The sequence below is a fragment of the Delphinus delphis genome, chromosome 3 (assembly GCF_949987515.2).
Source record: "Delphinus delphis chromosome 3, mDelDel1.2, whole genome shotgun sequence".
In the NCBI taxonomy this organism is placed as follows: domain Eukaryota; kingdom Metazoa; phylum Chordata; class Mammalia; order Artiodactyla; family Delphinidae; genus Delphinus; species Delphinus delphis.
The window spans coordinates 146,385,159-146,410,187 of record NC_082685.1 but is presented as its reverse complement, the minus strand read 5'-3'; the positions used below and the strand labels follow the sequence as shown (position 1 = coordinate 146,410,187).

Sequence of the window (25,029 nt, the reverse complement as noted above, 5' to 3'; positions counted from 1 at the left end):
ACTATTTAGATTTAACTTATCACTTGAAGTGTTTTCAATAAAGAATTCCTCATCTCATAATTCATTTTAGTGGGGATTCTGCCAAGATAAAGGAAAAGAATGGAGACCTGACACTTCTTTCAAACACTTCCTGTGATGCAATTGTCTTTACATGATTACTTGATCCAAATAATGTTATAGCTTTATTTTGCCACTACAAGTAATGAAATATGATATCATTTTTTCCTAAGTATAACAAACTAGTCAATAAAGACTAAACATCTGACTCTATGTGAGACATTACATGCCAGTTCTGGAGTGGGAGTTCATAGACTTAGTTATATTTAGAGGCCTTGTTTTTGAATCTAGAATGTTCCAAGACATATAAAAAGGGAAAACAGCTGAAATTTTACTCACTTTATATTGAAGTCTGTGTCTTCGCCCTTTTAAGTGCATCTCCTTAGCATTGGGATCATTAAAGCTGCACTCGCACAATTTGCAATGGAATCGAATTACTTTTCCTTCATCATTTCGTACCTTGATGTGGAAAAAAAAAAAATTCAAGAATCACAACAGGAATGTTACAGTTGAAGTTTTCAATTATAAACCCTCATGGGTTGTAAATAACTTTTAGAATTTGAAGTGAGAAGAAAACAGGGCTATGTCTATACTTTTTAAAAAGGATAATCTACAGAAATGAACTAAAGGTTAGAATTTTTAACTGTAGCATGCAAGACGTGTTAGCATGTATTTGGCTCTTGTAATTAACTTTTAATACTTGTGTCTATATATAAACATTTAGATTTAAATGCAATTAGATACCTTAAATTCTATAATAAATATTTACTCAATACTTGCTACTGGCCAGGTACTGTTCTTGGAAATGGAGATAAAGATGATGAAAGGCATTATTCACATTTATTTCTATAAAGCCCAAGACTTTATACATGTAACTTTATAGAAAACCAGTATCAATTTTTTTCTAACTGCACAACCAGTTAGGAAGACAAGTAGGCTAGAATGTTATTAAAAAGTCTACAGTGAATTCTAAGTTCAAACGGTGCAAGTTTTAAAAATTGGTTCTGAACTCAATTCTCTGAAGTTTAAGATTATTTTACCCAACATCACTGGCAATTAAGGTGTTCTGGCTGTACATTTTTTTTTTTTTTAGACAACCACGTCTTACTCTTTTAAGAGCTATAACTTTAATTAGTTAATTTATTTTTAAAGAACTTTATTAACCTTTAAATGTCCTTTTTTTTTGGCTGCGCTATGCACGGCATTGTGGAATCTTAGTTCCCCAACCAGGGATCAAACCCATGCCTCCAGCAGTGGAAGCATGAAGCCTCCATCACTGGACCACCAGGGAATTCCCAAGAGGTATAACTTTAAATTAAAATTGTATATGAACTACTTTCAAACTGCATAGCCCAATTTTCCACCCTGTAAACAAAGAACTCAATATGTAATTTTTCTTGATGCGGAAAAGGATGAAGGAACAAATAAATACTTGCTAAAAATCTACTGTAGGCTAGGCACTGTGCTAGGTACTTTACTTCATCTAAGCTTCGTAACTTTGCTAGGAGATAACCAAATTTTATAGATGTAGACACTGAAGCTCAGAGAACTTGTTCTCTACAATTGTTCTACAATACAGCAAAAGTAAAGAGTAGGGCTACACCACTGTATGTTAGTCTTTCTGCTAACAGCAAATATTTATCAAGCCCCTCTGACGTTCCCTCATCCTCCATTTATTGAGTTACTTAGTCTGTAAAACAGGAATAGTTTTCTAATCAGCTTGGGAAATCAAATAAACAGTATCTGTTAAATCAGCAACCTTAATTTTACACATGAAACTGACTGTTCGGAAGGAAATATTTGCTGTCTTTGTCATTTCTGCTGCTCACAATTTTTATTACTTTTTCTGTTCAGAAGAACAGTAGAAGGGTTATATTAAAAGAATGCCTGCCAAATAGATGGAAAGTTACTTCACACCACAGTGATGGCTGTCAGCAGGGAAAGAGAGAAGTTAACAAAAAAATTGTGATGTCACTTAGGCAAGCTTAAAAAAAAAACCTTCAACGAAGATGCCTTTGATATTCCTTTTTAAATAATCTAAACCTAAAATATAATTCAATATAATTATACATGTAAAGCATGCTTGTAACAAAGACACACGTCTTCCCTTTATCTGATCTCACAGCAGTAGTATTCTCAAATCAATACCTCCTCCACATAATCATGGCCCACCGGCTGCACATCACTCTGCAAAGCAGCAAGGGACGCAGGTGTGACTGGTTCTGACACTGTGTCTGGCTTTACTTCCGGGATCTGTACAGCAGTGACAGGAGTGCTTTTAGCACATTCGGTTCCTTTTAAGTCTTCTGTTTTATTTCCTGTTGATTGCAGCTTATTACCACCTAGAAGAGCATAAAAGAATTATAGTGATTTAAATTTTCTTTTTGTATAATGTACGGCTTGATACAACAAGAACTTCAGATAAAGTTCTGATCTTTTCTACCAATTGTCAAACTCCTGCCTGACACAGAGCAGGTCAGAAGTTTGAAAAGCCACGTAAACCACTTGGCTTTTTTATCTTATTAATTAAATACATGTCTGAATTTTCTTTCCCCTTCTCTACGTCCCAATATCCAGTGGTGCTCTCTGTCCCCACCATGGCTCTTATGGGATGGGATGGGGCACTGTCCTAAGTTCTAGTAATATAATAAGAATAAGACAGTGTGGCTGTCTTTGAGGTGCCAACAATTTAAGGGAATATATAAGTCATTAGAGTACAATGTGGCAAGTGCTGTTATAAGTATTAACAGTATTGTGGGAATGTAAAGGAAAGGAGCCACAACCCTTTAAACTGACCCAGTTAAGAATGGCTTTACCAAGGGTGTGACACTTGAGCTGGGCTTTGAAAGAAGAGCAATGAGTATGAACTGTCAGGCAGAAAAAAAGAGAATGATGTCTAAAGAGAAACAGTGGTATGTACAAGAAAAGCACAAAAACATGGCGTTAAAAAGACTATGGGGCTTCCCTGGTGGCGCAGTGGTTGAGAGTCCGCCTGCCAATGCAGGGGACGCGGGTTTGTGCCCCGGTCCGGGAAGATCCCACATGCCGCGGAGCGGCTGGGCCCGTGAGCCATGGCCGCTGAGCCTGTGCTCCGCAACGGGAGAGGCCACAACAGTGAGAGGCCCGCATACCACAAAAAAACCCAAAAAACCAAGGCAGTGGCTCTGAAGAGGAAACAACACTTTTTGGAGAAATACTGTAGTGACAGAAACAAAAGGACTAGATAAACGACTGGAAGAGGCAATAAATAAGAAGAAATGATGTCAGTGAAGTTCTCCATGTGAAAAAGCAGCAGTTTATGAGATTATTTCATGGTACTCTTGTGATGAGATAAAAAGTTAGAATGAGACACTAGTAGGCATCAACAGAACCATACAGATAGTGACCAGTAAATACCTAAAATATGGCTCTAGAACTCAGGTGGGGGTTTTGAATTGGCCCAACTGAGTTTAAACTCACTGCATACACAGTGGAATAGATGAGACCACTCATGAATACTAGGTAAGTGAGATGAGGGCCAAAATCAGAATCTTAGGAACACCACCAGTTAATGAACATGAAGGCAGGAGAACCAATAAAGATACCCGAGGAAGAGGTGAGTGGACATGGAATAGAGACAGAGACATATCTTAAGCTTTAAGGTATAGCAGTCAACTGTGTCAAATGTTAGAGAGGTCAAAAGCATGAAACAGAAAACTGGCCACTCAATCAATCAGGCAAGTAGGTCTTTGGTGACTCCTGAAAGCAGTTTCAGAAAAGCACAGAGTCGAAACACTGTAAGAGACTGAGGACTGGATAGTAAGTAGAGAAAATAAGAATTAGGTTAGCAGCCTGAGAAATGGGAAAATATATACATATATTTTTTTAAGATTATGAAAGACACAGGTATACCTGCTGGCTGAAGAAAAGGGAACTGAAAAAATTTCAAGAAAAAAATACAGATATATGATTGAATAAGGTCCCAGGAAAGGAGAAGACTGATACAACAGCAAAAGTAGAAGGGTTAGTCCTGGAATGGAAGAGAAACATCACTTTAACAGAGTTAGAAGGAACACAGAGAATCTTCAGTACTTGCCAACAAAGTTTATTTTGGGTGTAGATGTTTTCTTGGCAGCCATATTTGCAGGCACTGCTGATACTTTAGCGTTGGCTGTGCTATTAAGAGACGAGTTTCCTGTAGTTGTAAGACCTTTCACTGAAGAAGTTGCAATTGATGAAGTATTCACAGTACAATTGCTTGCTGCAATGCTTGAAGGAGAGGCAGTTGGTTTTGAAGCAGACACGGCTGTTGAAGAAGTAGCTTGGCTAACAACGTTTGGTTCTGTTGAAGGAATGGGTTTGCCAAGTTTTGTGTGTAATTTAACCACCTACAAAATAAAAGCATATTTATTTGTCAGGAAACTCAGAGAATATAAAAGTTTTTTAAAAAGTTTGTCTAAAAGACACTATAAAATGAAAATCTTAACTATATTTTTTCTTTTTTGTATTTTTTGTTATACATTTTTAGATAAAAACTTATTACTTTCAAAATAATCTCCGTGAAGCAGATATGGATACATATTCCATCTACCACCAGGTAAGGAAATGACTTGGCCACATGCTTACCAACCTAGTTGTAAGCATGACAAAAGGCAGAAAACAATCACATGACTCAATTTCCAGTTGGTGGAAAAAAACGATCTAGTTAAATTTAAAGAAGAAAGGTCTCCAGTCTTTCCTTCCTTAAGCAGAGTATTTGATGTCACCTTTATATACATGTAAGCAAGGTGTATAATGCACTCAAAGTTTTCAAATTTTGAAGCCACCTTTACTTTAAACCCCCCACTGAAAAAGGAGAAGAAAACAGAGTAAGACATAAGGGTGTGTGGGAAAAAAACACCTACTTTCTGATGCTTAGCACCACGAATGTGGGCAGCATACGCATCTGCTCCTGTACAAGACACATCGCAGAGCTCACAACGTAGCTGATTTTGAGTCCCACGAGTGGAGTTGTTGCTGCTGCTGGTATTCTGTGAGGCTTTCAATGCAGCTTCTTTTTTTTTATGTTTCTGCCCTTCTAAATGTTCTTTGTAAGTCTGTTTCAAACAAAAAGAATAAATTTTGCTTCACTAATTTTCTATCTACATCATTTGAAATTATTCAATTCTCAAATCTCTAATACTCATTAAAAAATCAGCACTACACATTTTTTAAATGCAACTGAACAACAGCATGTGGTTTCCCTACATATATGATATATCAGTGGTTCTCTGTACCTTGTTTTCCAAGAATACATTTACCTAACACTTTCTTTTATTTTTCAAACACAGAATGCATTTTCACATAGGATCTGTGTTAGAATCCATGCCACCCTAAACAAAAGCCTATTTAAAATATTTAACAGCCAAAATTTTATCTCTTTCGAAGGAAAAATAGTATTATTGTAATACTAGCCATCAAAATAGTGAAATTATACATTAAAAATTGTCTTCAGGGCTTCCCTGGTGGTGCAGTGGTTAAGAATCCACATGCTAATGCAGGGGACATGGGTTCGAGCCCTGGTCCGGGAAGATCCCACATGCTGCAGAGCAACTAAGCCCGTGCGCCACAACAACTGGGCCTGCGCTCTAGAGCCCACGAGCCACAACTACTGAGCCCGTGCGCCTAGAGCCTGTGCTCCGCAACAAGAGAAGCCACCGCAATGAGAAGCCCACGCACTGCAACCAAGAGTATCCCCTGCTCGCTACAACCAGAGAAAAGCCGGCACGCAGCAACAAAGACCCAATGCAGCCAAAAATAAAAAACAAAACAAAACAAAAAACCATTAAAAAAAAATCGTCTTCAATGCAGATGACTGAAGAAGGTAGCTTTATTAAAATGAGAGGAGGTCAATAAGGACTGCTGGGTAGTTTGTTTTTTCTTGAGTGGGGCTAGATAGTTACTCTTTCCTGTATTATTTAAAAAATTGTTTTAATACAGACATATGATTAGCATAAAATTATATATACAGCATAGAATCTCAGAGCTCGATGAGACTTTGGAGATTAACTAAAACAACAATTTTCTAAATTTTAAACAAGAGAATCCTTCCTCAAAATGAAATCTTGTGCACAAGTAAGGAAAGTTACTGTTTTTGAAACAAACGAGGAAGGCATAAGACCTAGCCATCTGATTCTCCTCTCACTATCTGCGGCAGTCTAAAGTGGCTCTGTGAAGCAGTCTGAACCTCAATTATTTAGGACAAGTCCTCATTACAGAACTGAGGAAACAAAAGCCCAAAGAAGTTAAGGTCTCCAAGTTGCCCAGGGCCACAAGTTAGTTGCAGAGAGGACTGGAACCACGGTCCCTTATATACCAACTTATTCTCCCTCCTTATGTCTACACTAGACTCTAACTCACTCTACCTCACCACCTCAATGGTATTTTTCTCTAAGGCTCGTTAATCCCTTATGGCACTGCCTCTGACTTGCAGAAGTACCCTTGGCCTGTTCTTGTGTAACCATCCAGCTCCCCCAGATCAATGGTCAGCCTTATATATATACTCATTCTAAATGCTGCAATTAACCTATCACCCTACAGCCATGGTCTATCCTTTTACATGGTACCACATATTCAACAAGTCTCTTATGGTTTGCATTTGCCACTCTTAGCATCATTACCTTTAAAACAGTCACTACTGAGTAAGATACACTCCTCAAATCCTAAAACCAACATTCTTGTTCCAGTTCAGGTTTAATCTTGGGTTGCTGCAAACATTCCCCACCTGTCTCCTCTCCCCCAACCAAGTAATCACAATGAACCTGTTTCCTATCATACTGAAAATAGGAAAAAAGAAGGTTTTATGTTACTAGCCACATATATTAAAATATTCCCTAATTTGGTGTAACTCAGCAAATGCTGGTAACTGAAAATACCCTACAAATTCTGTTTTGAAAAGTAGACAGAACTAATCTAGTAAATTAAAAAGAAGGTACACAGGTTGGGCAAGGGTGGGAGTGGATATAACTGGAAGAAACTACTAAAGAGTCAAAATCTGATCTTTTCAAATACTATGCCTTTTGTCCACCAAACTGCTTATCAAAGTTTTATACGAAAACTAGATACCCTTAAATAAAGTATTAACAAATAAAGTTGGGAAGGAAGCTGAACTCACTAGATTTTATAAATAGATTCTTCCCTAAATCACTTATTTTAAGTTTACCAACAGGAAAAAAAACAAAAAACAAAAAACCCAACCACTGAAGACTCATGGTAAAGCATACAACATAAGTACCTGTGGTCCAGCACAGCTGATCTTACAAACATCACAATAGTGAATCTGGGGTGGTTTGGGAGGCTGTTTTGGTTTCAGTTGTTTATTTTGGAATGGTGCTTTTTTAGTGAAGGTGGTCCCTGTCCAAGCAGCTGTTGCAGCAGCTGCTGCCGCCGCCGCCGCCGCCTGCTTCTGTTGCTGCTGCTGTTGTTGGTAGTAGGAGGATGCAGCTGAATAGACGGCTGCTTCGTAACCTGAATAAGATGTACCTTACAGATAAAATCAAACAAAGGTTATATTACATAATTATAAAAGGCCAAGATAAATGCTGTGAATGTAAATCCAATAAATGCTGCTAATAAAGGTAGGTTTTCATGTGCCTATTTACAAAACCTGGGGGAAAAAAATCTCACTTATCTTCCTTTTAATGTAAGTCAACCAACATAGTATTTACGCAATACGTGCCAGGTGTCATGGAGATATGAAGTAAGAATAAGACTTGGACACTGCTTTCAAGAAGGCTTATAGTTCCGTTGGAGGGAAGTGATAGGCTTGATAAACTTATGTGGTTATAGAACCTATTATTAGTATTTCCTCAAGCAGAATTCCTCTGAATAATTTGGGAAGTGCTGGATTTGAGGAAGAGTCTGAACTAGGATACTAGAAAGGAAAAAAGAAGGAAGTCATGAAAGTAAGATTTTACATGCTTGGTGGCTTAGAGGATAAAATATGTGAAAGAAGAGGAAAACACACAAAGATGACACCAAGATTCTGAATCCCAGGGACTGACTGATGGGTTGTGCAACCAATAAAAGCAAGGAGCTGATAGAAGCTGGTCTGGAGAGGCAAGGTGAATAAAGCTTAGCAGAAGTCCATAATATGGAGTTGGAGTTCAGATGAACATCTAGGACGACAAAGAAAAGATTTTGAAATAAAGAACCAAATACACTGGTTCTCATCTTCCAAAAGGTGAAAAAGCACTGAATTTTCTGGTTAAATGTATGGATTCTATCCATTTCCATTGTTCAAAGTCTTTGATGAGTAACACATTAGACTAGTTACTGATATAATATATACATGGTGTATGGTTATGATTATGTTATCACAAAACTGGAAAACTTACTGCTTCCTAAACTAAGATCTCTGGAAATTTGCTGGACTCCCTAATTATCATCCTTTCCCCTAAAGTGGAAATGAGTGGGCCAAGAGTTAAGGCTCAAGAGAGAGATTCCTAGTTGCCATGATGGCACAGGAGAACGACTTAAGGAAAACTGAACTTTTTGGTATCTCAAATGCAGGCTGCTATACTGAGGAGTAAAGACTTATGACACATTGACTCCAATATATATTACACACACAGGGGAGAAAATAAGAATTGGAAAGGTGAAGGTTAAGATGCATGGGAAATCAGAATCATAGGAATCTGAAAGCGGACAGATTGAGAGAGAGAGAGAGAGAGAGAGAGAGAAAGTAGTTGGGCAACTTTTATGAAAAACCTTCATAGACTTTTATGTCAGGTTATTAAATTATATAAATGCTTACGAAGATATAAAGAAAGAAAATGTGGTAACGAAGAAAACACCTAAAAATGAAAGTAGAAAGAAGCAGGTAAACACATCAATAATAAGCATATGAACAGAGTTCTAAAAATTAGAAAACACCTGGTATAATTGGTTAAAAGAAAAATTCTATAAAAATCAATAAATTCTTTGTCAGTCCTACCAGTGGCCTCTATTACTGAAGTTTGTGATAAAAGAATATAATTAAGCTCACAGCCAAATACTTGCACATTTATAGTCGGAAACATGTACAGTTTAAATTTCGCTCTTTAAACAACACCATAAAATTGTCTGATTTTTAAAATAACAAAGCTACTTGTGGATTATTACTGGTTAGGACCATAATTTCTATATAAAATCTTTATTAATATAAAATTTCCAAATGACTAGTTGTGTGTAGGAACTGTAAACATGCCACTTAAAATATAACTTCAGGAATTATGTATCAAGAAAATAAAAAGGAGAATAAGGGCAGCAGCATCCTACAATGCTGGATGACCAGGACTTCTAGGGTTTTTTTTTTTGTTCCTTTGGCAGCACCTCTCACGGCTTGCGGGATCTTAGTTCCCCAACCAGGGATTGAACCCAGGCCTACAGCAGTGAGAGCGCTGAGTACTAACCATTGGAAACGCCAGGGAATTCCCTAGGTTTAAAATTGAGAATTCACAATATGGGAGGCAGTGTTCCAGACACAGTGAAGTCTCACAACAGAACTATAAGTTAGGTATTGCAGGTATTACTATACTTACTTTAGAGATGAAAAAACTGAGGCTAAGAGATCATAAGGTCCTCTGTGTTATTTAAACAACAAAAATCACTAGGTTAAGCATAATATTTACAAAATAACCTCCTTCATTTGTACACATGTAGTCTAAAACTAATAAAAAGGTAAGCTTAATTATAGCTTACTACTTAGCTTTTTAAAAAAAAAAATCAAAGCATAAACTGAAAGGTAGGCTGAAGGTTCTGGAATTCTGCTAAGGAACACCTTTAAGTCTCCTATAACTACTAGGAAACAAACGTACATTTCTTATAAAGCACTATGGGAAAATAAATATAAGGATGTGTCTCTAAATTAAGTAAAAGCTCAATCTGGAAATGCTAAAACAGTTTCACTTAAAAAGCACCTTTATTATAAATACCTGTCAATTAGAAAGTTGCATAATTATAGCAGTTAAAATGTAATTTTTAAAGGTATGGTATCAGAAACAAAAATTATCACTTCAACAGTAAATGCATCATACTACAAGTCATCATTTCATAGGTACCAATACTCTAGAACTCATTTTTAATGAGATAAGAAGAATAGCTGACTTAAGTTGTAGCTGATATAAAATTGCAGATACAGAATTCAGAAGCCCTAATAATGATCTCTCTGGATGGCAATTTCACATTGTGTATCACATGTTCCTTAAAAAGTGTATATACTCTGATGTAACAGTTCCAAATCTAGGAATTTATCCTAGGGAAACAACTGGCAAACACACAAATCTTTACATAAAAGGATGTTTACCTAGTGTCGTTTCTAGTTTTTCCTTAATATGAAACTAAGTGTCCCCAAAAAGAACCTTTAAAATGTGGTACATGCATACAATAAGACAGTATTAGTCATTAAAAACTATGTTTTTCTAAGCATAGATCTTGGTTTCTAAATACCAATGCCATGCAGAAACCAAGGCGCTCCTTTGTGAAATGGCTAATTGTGAGTCTAGGGCAGGAAAGGCTCAAAGTTTGTTGTGGTTTTGCATTTTATTTATTCCTTAATACACTGTCTTGTTCTGCGCAGGATTTAGGGTGATATGGGCAATTTCAGTTCTTATCTCTTGATGTTTTGTTGCATCTTGGCTGTTAGAAGCCTAGCTACTGAATTTTAAAAATATTTTTTTATTTCTCAGAGGTTTTTTATCTCTTACCCTATGTCAAATGCTATGCTGGATGCTAGGGATACAATGGTGAATCAGGCAGAATAACATCTTACTGTGCCAGAAAGGAAAGAAGTGCTCGAAGACAAATGATGCCAAATTCAAAAGACTCAGAGTTGGTTTGAAAAGGATCCCACTGGCCAAATTTGGGACACTGTGTGCCTCAGAAAGAAAAATGAAAGCAATGGATACTACACTGAATAAAAAAGGAGCCCACAGTAATACTAAAAAAGAAGGGGTGAGGGGACTCCTTTTTAGGGAAGAATGTCTAAGAATCCAAATCCTTTTACATTGATTCTTAGTAAAAGGATTTTGCATTCACCATTGGAGAACCTGATTCAGTTACTGAGATTTTCATAGGATCTAACACCTTAGAGAGAAAGGTAGTTGAGCAATAGGCCCACAGATTACTTGGTTAATTATAAAATGGAAAAAGGTAACTTTACAATGGAAAGATCTGGTAGTCACCACTTTAATCAGTGATTATACTTGGCACCATCAATAAGGAATAAACTGACATTTATTTTGTGCACCTGATGTGCTGAAATGTAATGCTCACATAGGTAATTTAATTAACTAAAAAGCTGCCAGAATCTAAACATAAAAGCAATCAGGTAAATCTAGATTGTGGGATATTCTACAAGACTGGTCCGAACTCTTCAAAAACATCAAGGTCATGAAAGACAAGATAAAAACAGGGGTTATTCTACATTAAAGGAAACTGAAACTAACAACCAAATACAACCCATAGTCCTTGACTGGACCCTAAATTTAAAACAAAGCACAAACACAAATACATTAACCACAGAGAAAGCCCAGCCATAAAAGACATTTGTGGACAACTGGAGAAAATTTATTAGATAATATCCATGTCCAATTCCTTATCTGAATTGTGGCTATATAAAAGAATGCCCCTATTCTTAGGAAATACATGTGGAAGAATTCTAGGCAAAGCACCATGTTGCCTGCAACTTATAAAACACTGCTGAACCATTTGAAAATATGTTTAAAGAGAGGCGAGATAAAGCAAATGTATTAAAATAATACTTGGTGAGTCTAGGTAAATGTTGTGCGGGCATTTGTTGTACTATAATATTTTTTCACTTTTCTGCAGAATTAAAATTTTCTAAAATTGGGGAAAAAACATGAAACCAAGGAATGGTATATTTCTATACTTAGAAAGAACATTCACAATGAGGAAAGGAGTTTACACTACAGTAGATACAAGACAAATTCATTTTTATAAAGAAACCATGTTTATATATGCATAGTCCCATGGAAGAAAGTCTAGAAGGACATGCACTAAAATGTTAATGGTAATTAATGTCTAGGGGTAGATGTCTAGTAATTTAATTTTTTCTCCTTTTTTAATCCATACTTTCAAGGTTTAAAATGATGTATTACTTACATAATAAAGCAGTAAATAAAAATAATTATCTTCATTCTGTGTAAGGTATATTCAAGCAACTGAGAGAGACAAACACTGAGACAGAGAAAAGATAGTGGGAGAAGGAGCACAGTCAAGAGAGAAACAAGGAGTAGGAAAGGATACTATCGTATTCCTTATTTTGTTAAAGCTAATGTGGATTTTTTTTTTAGTGTCCAAACAGATTTCATTGAAATAACTCCATTTACACTTATAACTAGCTAATCAGAGAAAGGCAGAAAAGTTGTAACTGGGCAATCCCGAATAACAACATCTCCTCATGCCAGTTCATTTCCACATGGCTGTCTTAATTAACTTATAAATGTGTTCCCATTGCTCCCCTTCTTGAGATCTCCTCTTTAGCACCCTGTCTGCCCACAGGATAAACACAGACACCACAGCAGACCCTACAAAACTTTCCACACTGACATTTCCAGCCTCAGCTCCTGATAGTTACCCCATGTATCCTGTATTCCAGCACAATAACTGTTGATCCCAAATACATCATGCCTGCCTGATTTCTATCCCTAGCACCAAGCACAGGATTTGACATAGGGTAAGAGATAAAAAAATCTCTAAAAAATAAAAAAATAGTTTAGAAATTCAGTAGCTAGGCTACCACAAAAACATCAAGAGGTAAGAAATGCAACGGCCTATGTCACCTTAAATCCTCCATGGAACAAGACAGCATATTAAGGAATAAATAAAATGCAAAACAACAACAAACCATGCAGTAATACAAGGCTAAGTGTCTTCAAAAAAGCCATGTGTGACTTTCATCACTGCAACACTACAAAGTACCTCAGCTGGAAATTAGGAAGAGCAGTGGGCACAGCAAGAAGGTTTTAGTAATTATTCTTCTCCAGGGAAAATATATGATTATTTAAGGAAAATAAATCTGCTCTGTCCTTCCAAGAGATGTGTTATATAACCATCATCTTATGGATGTTTATAAAGGCCCCCAATATTTTCAAGGTTACTTATTCCTGAGGATAAATATGAAGATATAGCTTCTTGAGAGCTGGAAAAAACAATATAAAGAATCTGTCAGTGGTTATTTCCTGAAGTTAACTTTGAACTTTCAAACTCATTTGGAAAAGTCAGACAGGAAATGACCCTGTAGAATACTAGGTGTTATTTTATCTAATTAATAAAAAACAAACCAAAAAAACCCTTACAACTTCGATTATGGTTCATTTGTCACATTATGCACATATATTTGTATTAACGCCTATCAATTAATCCAATTCTTGCTACTGGGAGTAAGATCATTCCATAGAAAATCAAGATAGTTTCTTGGTGAGTCTCTTTTTAATTTGGTTACTCATTTAAACACAGTTTATCAGCCTTACCAGAATAAGTAACTGCCGTGGTACTATAAGTAGCACTCTGGGTATAGGACGGCACCACAGTAGCTGCAGCTGCTACTGGCTGTACGGTGGAGGATACAGGATAAATGGAGAAAGTAGTGGTAGCTGGACTTGGTGTGGCTGGTTTTATGGCTGTCACTTGTCGAGTTTGCTGGGCTTGTGTATACTGAGTTGCACCTTGGCTATAACCTGCTTTAGGGGCTAAATTGGGAAAGAGACATCAGAAAATTAGAAGGGTGAACCACTATAGTTACTGTACCAGTATCCTAGAAAAAAAATGTAAACATCATTAACTGTAAATTTTATGTTAGCAATTTCTTCTTGATAAAATTCTTATCACCAACTTAATAAAATATAGCATCTGTATAAATTTACTATCCCTCCACATATGCTTTTTACATATTTCCAAAATGACATTGTTCAAAATTTCCAACTAAAACACCAGCACTATTTAAAACATGTTAGCAATAAACAAAGTTTTTAGAAAAGGGTATGTGTGTGTATGTGTGTATTTGGGCTAGTCAGTCTACTTGAGAGTTATGCTTAATATTGGGAACAGAATAGAGAGAGCCTCAAAGTATAATTTAAGTCACAGTGAAGTTTTCAATGTTTAATTACATGGAACTTTTTCATATACTATTCATGGCATTTTACTGATTTTATCCATAGTGAACTTCAATCTAATTACAACCCACAAGGTGCTACTGACTTAATTCTTCAAATGTCAATAGCATGAGTCAGCTGTTCTTAAATGGCTACCATTAATGTCTCTGCTAAACTTTCCACTGCCCCTGAACATATTAAAACAAATGTATACTTTAAGAATCTATGAGACTTATTATCACTAAATTAATAATTAATCTGTTATTAATAATCAGTAAAGCATACAAATGTAATTTTCTGAGAAAGGCCCAAATATCAGGGGCCAAACTCATTTCATGCCTAGTTAAGTAAAAGTATTTGAAATAAATAGCACTTAAGAGTTTATAAAACTTTTCCTACACATAGCATGAAATTTGATCCACACAACATATAGAAGAGTACAACATTTTACCAAAAAACCCTGATGTCCAGGAGCTAAATGATTCACAGAAGTCACATGGTCAATGTCAGAGTTCAGACTACACCAAGGTCTTCTGACTCTTAGATCACTTTAGTACTCTTAAGCACAATCTATTTAACCTTGGTAACTAATCAGGAAGTTCATTATAGTTCACTGTACCCACAAATCATTAGAAAAGAGACGATAAGAAAAGTCAGGGTCATTATAATGCAAAATATTTTTAAACCACTTTTAAGGGACTCATAAAATCAATCTTAGAACTAAAAGTACCCTAGAAAGATCTGAGTCAGGACTTCCCTGGTGGCACAGTGGTTAAGAATCCACCTGCTGGGCTTCCCTGGTGGCGCAGTGGTTGAGAGTCCACCTGCCGATGCAGGGGATGCGGGTTCATGCCCTGGTCCGGGAGGATCCCACTTGCCGCGGAGCGGCTGGGCCCGTGAGGCGTGGCCGCTGGGCCTGCACGCCCGAAGCCTGTGCTCCACAACGGGAGAGGCCACAACAGTGAGAAGCCAGTGTACAGGGAAAAAAAAAAAAAAAAAAAAAAAAAAAGAATCCACTTGCTAATGTAGGGTACATGGGTTTGAGCCCTGGGCTGGGAAGATCCCACATGCTGCGGAGCAACTGAGCCTGTGCACCACAACTACTGAGCCTGAGCTCTAGATCCCGCGAGCCACAACTACTGAGGCTGTGAGCCACAACTACTGAAGCCCATGCGCCTAGAGCCCACGCTCCGCAACAAGAGAAGCTACCACAATGAGAAACTTGTGCACCAAAACAAAGAGCAGCCCCTGCTCGCCACAACTAGAGAAAGCCCGTGCACAGCAACGAAGACCCAATGCAGCCAAAAAATAATAAAATAAAATAAATAGTAATAAAAAAGTATTACTCAAAAATAAATCAGGGCTTCCCTGGTGGCACAGTGGTTGAGAGTCCGCCTGCTGATGCAGGGGACACAGGTTCGTGCCCCAGTCCGGGAAGATCCCACATGCCACGAAGCGGCTGGGCCCGTGAGCCATGGCCGCTGAGCCTGCGCGTCCGAAGCCTGTGCTCCGCAACGGGAGAGGCCACAACAGTGAGAGGTCCGCATACCGCAAAAAAAAAAGAAAAAAAAAAAAAAATTAAAGTAAAGGAGTTGCTATTTTTCAGAACTAAGAGAGCTTTGCTTTAAAAGTTCTCAATTAAATCTCTATGAAAAAAACCTATCTTTTAAAGACTACAAATATGTAGGCTTCTTTGCAAACAAAATACTTCCTGCATTCAAACCATTAATACATACTGTAATATCAATGGCTGGTAACAGAACCAACTGTCATTACAGATCAGAGAAAGATGAGTTAAAAGTATGGGTCCACAGGAATTCCCTGGCAGTCGGAGTGGTTAAGACTCCGAGCTTTCACTGCTGAGGGCCCGGATTCAATCCCCGGTTGGGGAACTATTAATCCCACAAGCTGCACGGCATGGCCAAAAAAAAAAGGGTCCACAAAATGGAAACCATACTAGGGCCTCCACTAGTTACAAAGGCAGTCAGCAGTTATGTCTGGGCATTTCAGACAACGAGAAGAAGGTGGCCAGAAGTTATTGCCACAACTTCTTTTGTACAGCTTATTTCAACAGGAAAAGAACTATAATCTGAAGAACAGATATGAAATACACTTTCAGGAAGGAAGGACATGATTATGAATTGCCTCCAAGATCTTCTCTCTTTGGGACTCAAAGGCATTCTTGTGGAGAAAGAGAAGGACATGGTTAGAACTTGCCCCTCAAGGTAATATAACACAATGAGTTTAGATGGATTCAAAAGCATATTTTCGTTAAAAAACACCTTGAATAATATGTTTCAATAGTGTACAATGAAAGGGCATATGTTAATAAAACCCACCTGTCTGATAGTAGGTCTCAGCAACAGAAGGCTGAGGCTGGGCGGCAGCAGCTACAGCAGCTGCAGTTGCTGTTGGTTGTTGGTAGTACTGCTTACTATCATAAGCTACAGCAGGAGCTGTGGATCTTACATATGAGTACGAGTCCTAAAGAAAGAGAATGAAAGAAAATCTTGCTATGAGTGAAGTGGCAGACGGAAAAAAACCTTCATCTTTACTATATTAAAAACGCAATAAAAGAAAACAAAAGCCTAAATATGTATGAACAGAGACAGAAGATTCAAATTCAATACAAAGGGCATTCATTTTGGACTTCATCAAATAAGGTCAAAACCATTTTAAGCAGTATGCTTAACTTTTACAATCGGAAAAATCATCAAAATTTTAAAATAAGCATTATTTTTTTTAAAAATTAATTTTATTAAAAAATTGCTTGGCGGATCTGCCTTAAAGATGGATGCCACAGTAAAGAACACCTGGGTGTTCTAAGCTTTGTGACTGTTCCAGCTTTCTTTTCATTCTTCCTTATTTACTACTATTCATTAACATAATGATGAGTAGGAGCTTCCAGGTGGAGGAAAGGGGAACAGAGGTTCCAAGGGAAAGGAACGCTAAATATAAATCTCCAAGGCAACGAAGATCACGGAGAGCTGGGTGAATTCTGGCACTGCATATAATGAGGAGAACTGGGGAGGTACACCTGATGTATGCAGGAGGAAAGGCAGAAAGAGTTGGCAGGGCCCAGAAAATGATGGGCTTCATACATCCTATCAAAACCAATAAAATTTATTATATTCTGTCTCTGGACATAATGAAAACAATCACACATGTTAAAGTAATCCTGAGTTTAGTAACCTGCTAAATATTAATAGCAAATACTAATATTGCTGATTCATGTCAGTTTCTTAGTTAACAAAATAAATCCCCGTATTTTAGAAAGAATATTTAAAAACCAGGCAAAGTCCAGAAGGACCAAAGTTTAAAAAACAGATCCTAAAAGCAAACGAACAAAAAATGGGATAAAGGATTAGGGCCAAATTTAATTAAATAAGCAGGTAGTAATTTAGTGTCATATCAGACTTAAAGAGAATTATATTACCATAAACAGACTTAGATCTTTATGTCCCTATAAACCTAACAAGAAGCAATTAGATGAATTAAGAGCAGGATCAATTTCTATTACAAACTAAGAAAGAACACCTTGAGGGAAGAATGTACATTTAGGCAATAGAATTTCCACCCTTGATAAGTTTCAAGAAGACACTATGTAATTTGTCCTATTCAGCTGAGGCTCATGGTTCTCAAAATAGGAGACACAGGGGTGTCCCAAGTGGATAAGTAATGCCATAGTACCAACAAGAGGCAGAAGACCCTAAAATAAATAAATAAAAATTTTAAAAAAGGGGCAGAAGACCCTATATGTCTTAATTTTTCTCAAAAACTTGTAATGAAATTAAAATACTTAACCAGTAATTAATGTATCTTTTTTTTTTGGCCACGCCATGTGGCATGTGCAACCTTAGTTCCCTGACCAGGGATCGAACCTGCGCCCCCTGCAGTGGAAGCGCAGAATCTTAACCACTGGACTGCCAGGGAAGTCCCAATTACTATATTTTTTTAATTAAAGCAAACATAGAGTGGAGTGCAATGCACTGGGGGATTATTAATATAAAACTCACTGCAAGGAAACTTAATGCTTGGAGTATACCCCCAAATTATAGGAATACACACTCACTTTTCTGTATCATTAGAGGTATATTTTGGAAGACCCAAATTTGAGAAGCATTGGCTTGGACATTACATTAAATACTGAAGCCACTGAACCTATATGTTAAGGCTAATGAAAGTAGTTTTCTTACCTGGTAGTTTTGTGTAGTAGCTGGGGGCGGTGGTGGAGGTGCTTCTTGTTGCCTCTGTGTATAACCATAGTCAGTTGCTGTGTGTGCAGTGGGGTACCCTCCATATGCAGCAGCTGTTGCAGCAGCTGCAACAGCTACTGGAGCAGGCCTGGCAACTGCAACTGTGGCGGCTGCTGGTGCATAGGCAGCAGTAACTGTGTGAGCAGCTACTGGAGCCTGATGGACAGTGTAGCTAGCAACCGTAGTTGGATGAGAGTAGGCTACACCCGAAGCTGGCTGCTGGCTATATCGTGGAGTAGAAGAATAAACATAATACAATTTAATTTTTAAAATCTAGGAGTTTAATCAACTTAAATCAAAAGCACATTTCCCAATAATTTAATCATGGACTACAAAAGAACAGGTATTTGAGCTTAATAAACCACCTAACCAACACCCTATTTGTTATTGTTGCATAATTTTCATTCCTTAATCTGAATAAATTAGATGGTCACACATATGTTTCAGATCAAAGATCATATCACAAAGCAGGGAGGACAAACTGGGATAAGAAGTATTAGGAAGAAAGAAAAAACTGATCAACCTAGGAACTTAAAAAAGTATTTGTTATATGTATAGTTCTTTATTATGTACTATAGTTAAAAAAAATCTCTACAAGGAAATCATATCAAGAAAAATATTGTATTCTAACTCCAATTATGGAAAACATTTAAGGTAGAAACTATTACCGAGATGACTTAAATACTTCTGATGCTGTAAGGCAGTGGTTCTCAGCTAGGGGAGATTTTGCCCTCCAGGAGATATCTGGCCATGTCTGGAGATATTTTTGATGGTTAAACTGCGGAGGAGGTGGTGATGTGTGCTACTGGTATTTAGTGGGTAGAGGCCAGTGATGCTGTTACATAAAGGACAGCTATCCACAACAAAGAATTATCCAAAGAATGTCAACAGTGCTGAGGTTGAGAAATCCTGCTCTAAGGTACAGAATTTACAATGGAATATCTATTATTTTAGATAAATTTTCCAGGTTTCAGGCAGCAATTCATTACACACATTTCTTTTTCTCTTAAAAAGTAGCACATGTTGCAAAAGGAGACCTAAGTCAGATGCTTTGCAATCATAACATTTAAACCTCAGAGAGAAAAAAAGTTTCTAAAACTGTAAATCAAATGAATCTTCAGCTAAAGTTAAAATAGCATTTACTTTAATTTTTAAATTGAGAGCCTATATCACATAAAACCAGGCCCACAAATGTTAGCAAATGAAAACGTTTTTGTTGTTTTAGGTTCTCTTGAGTAAGTAATACATTCACAATCACACTTGCTAAATCTATATTACCAAGGCAGAAAAATGCCTTCTTGAAAAAAGGAGAGCCCCAACAGTTATTTACCTGACCATAAGTTTTTTTTTTTTTTTTTTTGGCAGTACGCGGGCCTCTCACTGTTGTGGCCTCTCCCGTTGCGGAGCACAGGCTCCGGACGCGCAGGCTCAGCGGCCATGGCTCACGGGCCCAGCCGCTCCGTGGCATGTGGGATCTTCCCGGACCAGGGCACGAACCCGCATCCCCTGCATTGGCAGGCAGACTCTCAACCACTGCGCCACCAGGGAAGCCTGCCACTGATCTTTAAAAGTCCATGCGACTCAGGAAGGGATGACCTTGTGCTCTGGTTTATGCTTATTGCCCCAGCATAATTATTAATAGTATTCTCACTCTCCTATGTGTCTCAGTTTGAACAATAAATTTTATAGTCACCCTTCCCAGGAATCATATAAAAAGATGCCAGCGCATTTAGCAATTACCATAGACATCCCTAGGGCTGTCTAACCTAACTTGCTCTGTAGAGCCAGGTCCCTAACCATCATCCGGGCTGGAACAACATGCTCCACCAAAGCATCATGAAGAATGATGATCCAGTCCCAGTTCCCAGGGGGTCAAGGGCTAGGGCAGCTGACTACTATTCAGAATAAAGATTCTCTGATTTGTTATCTTAGACCCATCTGGGAAATTCTCTTCCAATTTCAAATACCTTTAGGAAAACTGCCTTTCACATGACATAGATGACTACATTGGACTATAGCCGTTCAATTAATTCCCTGGCGGTCCAGTGGTTAGGACTCCGTGCTCTCACTGCCAAGGGCCTCAGTTCAACCCCTGGTTGTGGAACTAAAATCCCACAAGCCGTGTGGCCAAAAATAAATATATATTTTTTAACTTAAATAGAACAGGACATAAAATCCCAAATATTGTGCCATTAAAAATAATTTGTGAAATATGAGAAGATTTTCATTTACTAAGCATTCAGTAGAGCAGAAGCTTTTACTTAGATGGTAATATCCTTTTGTGAATAAATTAAATCATATCAGCTTCAGTCAGTTTTAAACTGGGACAAATTAAATAATAAATTATGAAACAAATATATAAACAACATGGGTAAGAAAGTTTAAGAAACAATCAGACAGAGACTTCCCTGGTGGTGCAGTGGTTCAGAGTCCGCCTGCCGATGCAGGGAACACGGGTTCGTGCCCCGGTCTGGGAAGATCCCACATGCCGCAGAGCGGCTAGGCCCGTGAGCCATGGCCGCTGAGCCTGCGCATCCGGAGCCTGTGCTCCGCAACAGGAGAGACCACAACAGTGAGAGGCCCGCATACCACAAAAAAGAATCCACCTGCCAATGCAGGGGACACGGGTTTGAGCCCTGGTCCGGGAAGATCCCACATGCCACGGAGCAACTAAGCCAGTGCGCCACAACTACTGAGCCTGCACTCTAGAGCCCGCAAGCCACAAATACTGAGCCCACATGCTGCAACAAGAAAAGCCAACGCAATGAGAAGCCTGTGTACCGCAATGAAGAGCAGCCCCCCGCTCGCCACAACTAGAGAAAGCCCGTGTGCGCAGCAACGAAGACGCAATGCCACCAAAAATAAATAAACAAACAAACAAACAAAAAGATACTAAAAAGAAACAATCAGACATAAAATGGAAGGGTATTTCTCTTGGCGGTGGGAGGCGGGGGGGGAGAGTATTTAGGAAATTATTAATATTGAAGAGTAAAAACATCCTTCATATTTCTGAACTTAAGCTGGAGGTTAATGGTCTGCTCCCTACTTGCTTACCAAAAAGTGAGGCCAGCCAGAAGCCTTACCGAAATAAACAGCCAGCTAAAATCACCAGATGTTTAAAGAAAACCTACTATAAACTGCAAAAGAAATAAGAATGAACCCATGGGAAATGGATATCTCAAAGCAACAGATAAGAATTTTAAAAATCTCTAATTTGTATCCATAAAACAAGAATTTTACACTAGTTAGAAGATAAAGTTGAAGGACATGGACAAGATAAAGACAAAAGAAAAGAGAATGGATAAATATAGCAGGTCTAATATTCCAACAAAAAGGAATTCTAGAGTAAAGAAAAAAAGCAGATGGAAGAAATTAAGAAACTTCCCACTATTGAAGGGAGGCCCGTATTTTCAAATTCAAATATCTACGGAGTATAAAACAGAAATGAAAGAACAACACTGAGAGACATATATTGATAGCATTTCATAACACAAGACAAAAAAAAAGATCCTTTAAATCTCCGGGAGAGAAGAAAAACAGATCACCTACATACAAGTAAATGAAAATCAGACTTACTGATAACACCAGTGGCTGGAGGACAATAGGGTAATATCTTCAAAATTCAAGGGAAAATGATTATCAATGTAGAATTCTGCACCCAGTTAAACTATTAACACAGAATAATGATTTTGACATTCAAGGTATGAAGGAGTTTACCTCCCACATGCCTTTTCTTAGGAAGCTACATGAAAATGTACTTCAGCAAAAAATAAAACAAGAAAGATATAATGGGATCCTACACACAGTGGATTCAAACTCAGGAGACAGATAAAAGCCCAGGTCGGCAGCTATGCAGCAGGCCCAGAAAGGCAGTAAGTTTATGAGACTGAAATCAAAGGAAGGACAGAAGCCTCCAGGAGAAGGATGTCTAGGAAAACAGATGACTGGACAATAGACAGCAGACCAAGAGCCTGGGAAAATCTCATGATATAATCAAGGCACCAAGAAGATTTGTGTGAAAAAAGGGTAATGAGAGACTTCAGGAAATATGAAACTGCTCAAGAAAAGTCATGATCTCAGTTGAGCAATTAGTAGGGTGTAAAAAAGGAAAAATCTGTTTGAAATTGACCCTGCAAAAATTCTCTATTAAGTGATACAGGGTTGTAAAAATGGAATACATGAGGAATTCTAATCCTAGAACAGTACTTGGTTCCAGAGTAAATACTATTTACAGTCATAATAATGAAACAGTTTTCTGCTTTAAGGTTTTAGAATCAACCTAAATCACGGAAGATAAACTATGATTACAGAACACAATATAAGTGTTATCACAAGGAAAACGAGAGCTGAGTTGGGGGATGGGGTGGAGAGAGAGGGAAAGTAAAGCACAAGGGTTTCAAGATTCTTAGAGAGTACCAAGATACTGTCTACCTTTGATGGAACTAGAATTGGTGTGTATCGTTTGAAGCAACAGAAATAATCATTATCACTGAATCTGGGAGGAGAAATGAGAAGCATGAGAGAGTATGTATGAAATACTAACCATGATTGTAAGGAATCAAACTATAATGCATAAAGTTGATAAATTAAGACATAAAAAAGCAGCATACTATTTAGTGATATGGAGGTTAGAAATAAAACCAAAATGCGTTAAAGGTGGGGAACTGGGAGGCAGGGAGAAGGAAAATAAGGGACTGTTGTTTTCATTAAGCCCTTCTATACTATTTTTAATTAATTAATGCATTACTCTGGGAGTAATGAAAGATAAGCAGAAAGATATCAGAATAGAATTCTCAAGCTGGCAACTTCAATGACCAAAAAACCAACCCCGAATTTAAATACTCCTTTTTAGTTATCCCAACACAACTCTAATATCTACATTTCTGGCCTCAACCCTAATCTATATCCAACTTCAGGCCCATCTCTAAGTGCTTTTGAATTCCATTAATATGACCTGGCTTCATACTACACTACTAAATTTATAGTCACTACTGAAATTAAAATAACTTATGTGTACAAATGGCTCATCCGCGTAAGCGGTATCCTACACCTCCGTTAGTTTCTATACAACAGTGGTTCTCAAAATGTGATCCAAGGACCGCTGAGGGTCCCTAAGACCGTTTCAGAGGGCTCAGGAGGTTGGTTCTCCCTTTTCAATTACAGATTGCCTTCATATATTTTAATCCAAACAATTTACTGCAACAGACAATGCAGAAGCAGGTATGAGAATCCAACCATCTTAATTGAGATATTAAAAAGATTTGTAGAGGCGGCTTCCCTGGTGGCGCAGTGGTTGAGTCCGCCTGCCGATGCAGGGGACACGGGTTTGTGCCCCGGTCCGGGAAAATCCCACATGCCACGGAGCGGCTAGGCATGTAAGCTGTGGCCGCTGAGCCTGCACGTCCAGAGCCTGTGCTCCACAACGGGAGAGGCCACAACAGTAAGAGGCCCGCGTACCACCAAAAAAAAAAAAAAAAAAAAAAAAAAAAACACGATTTGTAGAAATGTTAAACAATGCTTCTCATCTTACTACTTTTTCAGTGGTTGGAATATAGTTATTTTGCATAAAGATATTTCTGGTTAGCATGTAGTGGTATTTTTACTATTTTAAAACAATTTAATAAATATTTTTAAAATTTCTAAAATAGTAAATATTATATAATCTGCATAAGCAAAAGCTTTTGGGGGTTTTTAATAATTAGAGGTTAGAAGGGTCCCCAAACCAAAAAGTTTGAGAACCACCATTTTACGATACAGAACATTAACTTAGAGTCTGTAATGGTATTCACCATTCATTTTCCTGCTCTTTACTTACTGCCCCTTTAAGCAAAATGTTTCCTTCTATCTTATGACATGGAAACAGTACTTGTTCTCTGGTAAAATGAGCACTGAAAAAGTGGCCAGAGCCCCAAGTATGCTGCCTACAGCTGTGTAATAGTCTTATCTAGGGCTCCAAATCTCCTCCCAGTTTACCTGGTGTGCTGCTGTACAAATATTTTCTATGTTAGCAGAGACATCAAAGGCATAGGGAAGTAATGGCTTAGAATTTTGGAACTCCCACACAAAACTAACAGAAGGTGAATTAGGAAAAAGCTCACTTCCCCCTTTAAGGGAGAACTGTAAGGAAACTTTCCTGTCTCAGCCTTGGCTCCAAGTAAAAGAGAGAAAAGCCTCTCCTGATAATTCTTTTTTTTTTTTTTTTTTTGCTGTACGTGGGCCTCTCACTGTGCAGAGCACAGGCTCCAGACGTGCAGGCTCAGCGGCCATGGCTCACGGTCCCAGCCACTCCGTGGCATGTGGGATCTTCCCAGACCGAGGCATGAACCCATGTCCCCTGCATTGGCAGGCGGACTCTCAACCACTGTGCCACCAGGGAAGCCCTCTCCTGATAATTCTTAACAAAAAGCCAGCACTCCTCTACTTTGGGCTCTGGAATTCACATTAGCTGACCAGGAAAACTAACTACTTGGTTTGGCGTTTATTTATTTATTTATTTCCTTCCAGGTACCACAAAATGCTCATTCCTCTCTAATGCTACCATGTTCCAAAAAAGAGGAGATCTCAATCAAAAATCACAAACAAAACCCATAAGGAAACAAGATACT

At 38.0% G+C, this 25,029-nt stretch overlaps 1 protein-coding gene across 1 annotated transcript in view; it reads right to left on the bottom strand.

The window, feature by feature from the left end:
• The window catches only part of ZFR (zinc finger RNA binding protein), a 73,944-nt gene that overhangs the window by 38,295 nt on the left and 10,620 nt on the right, over positions 1–25,029 (bottom strand). Inside the window, exons 3-10 of the mRNA XM_060009630.1 lie at positions 18,365–18,647; positions 16,508–16,652; positions 13,548–13,766; positions 7,310–7,557; positions 4,941–5,132; positions 4,133–4,424; positions 2,206–2,399; positions 397–516 (exon numbers count right to left, since the gene is read on the bottom strand). Of these exons, the coding sequence (XP_059865613.1) occupies positions 397–516; positions 2,206–2,399; positions 4,133–4,424; positions 4,941–5,132; positions 7,310–7,557; positions 13,548–13,766; positions 16,508–16,652; positions 18,365–18,647 (1,693 nt within the window). The remainder of the gene's footprint in view (positions 1–396; positions 517–2,205; positions 2,400–4,132; positions 4,425–4,940; positions 5,133–7,309; positions 7,558–13,547; positions 13,767–16,507; positions 16,653–18,364; positions 18,648–25,029) is intronic.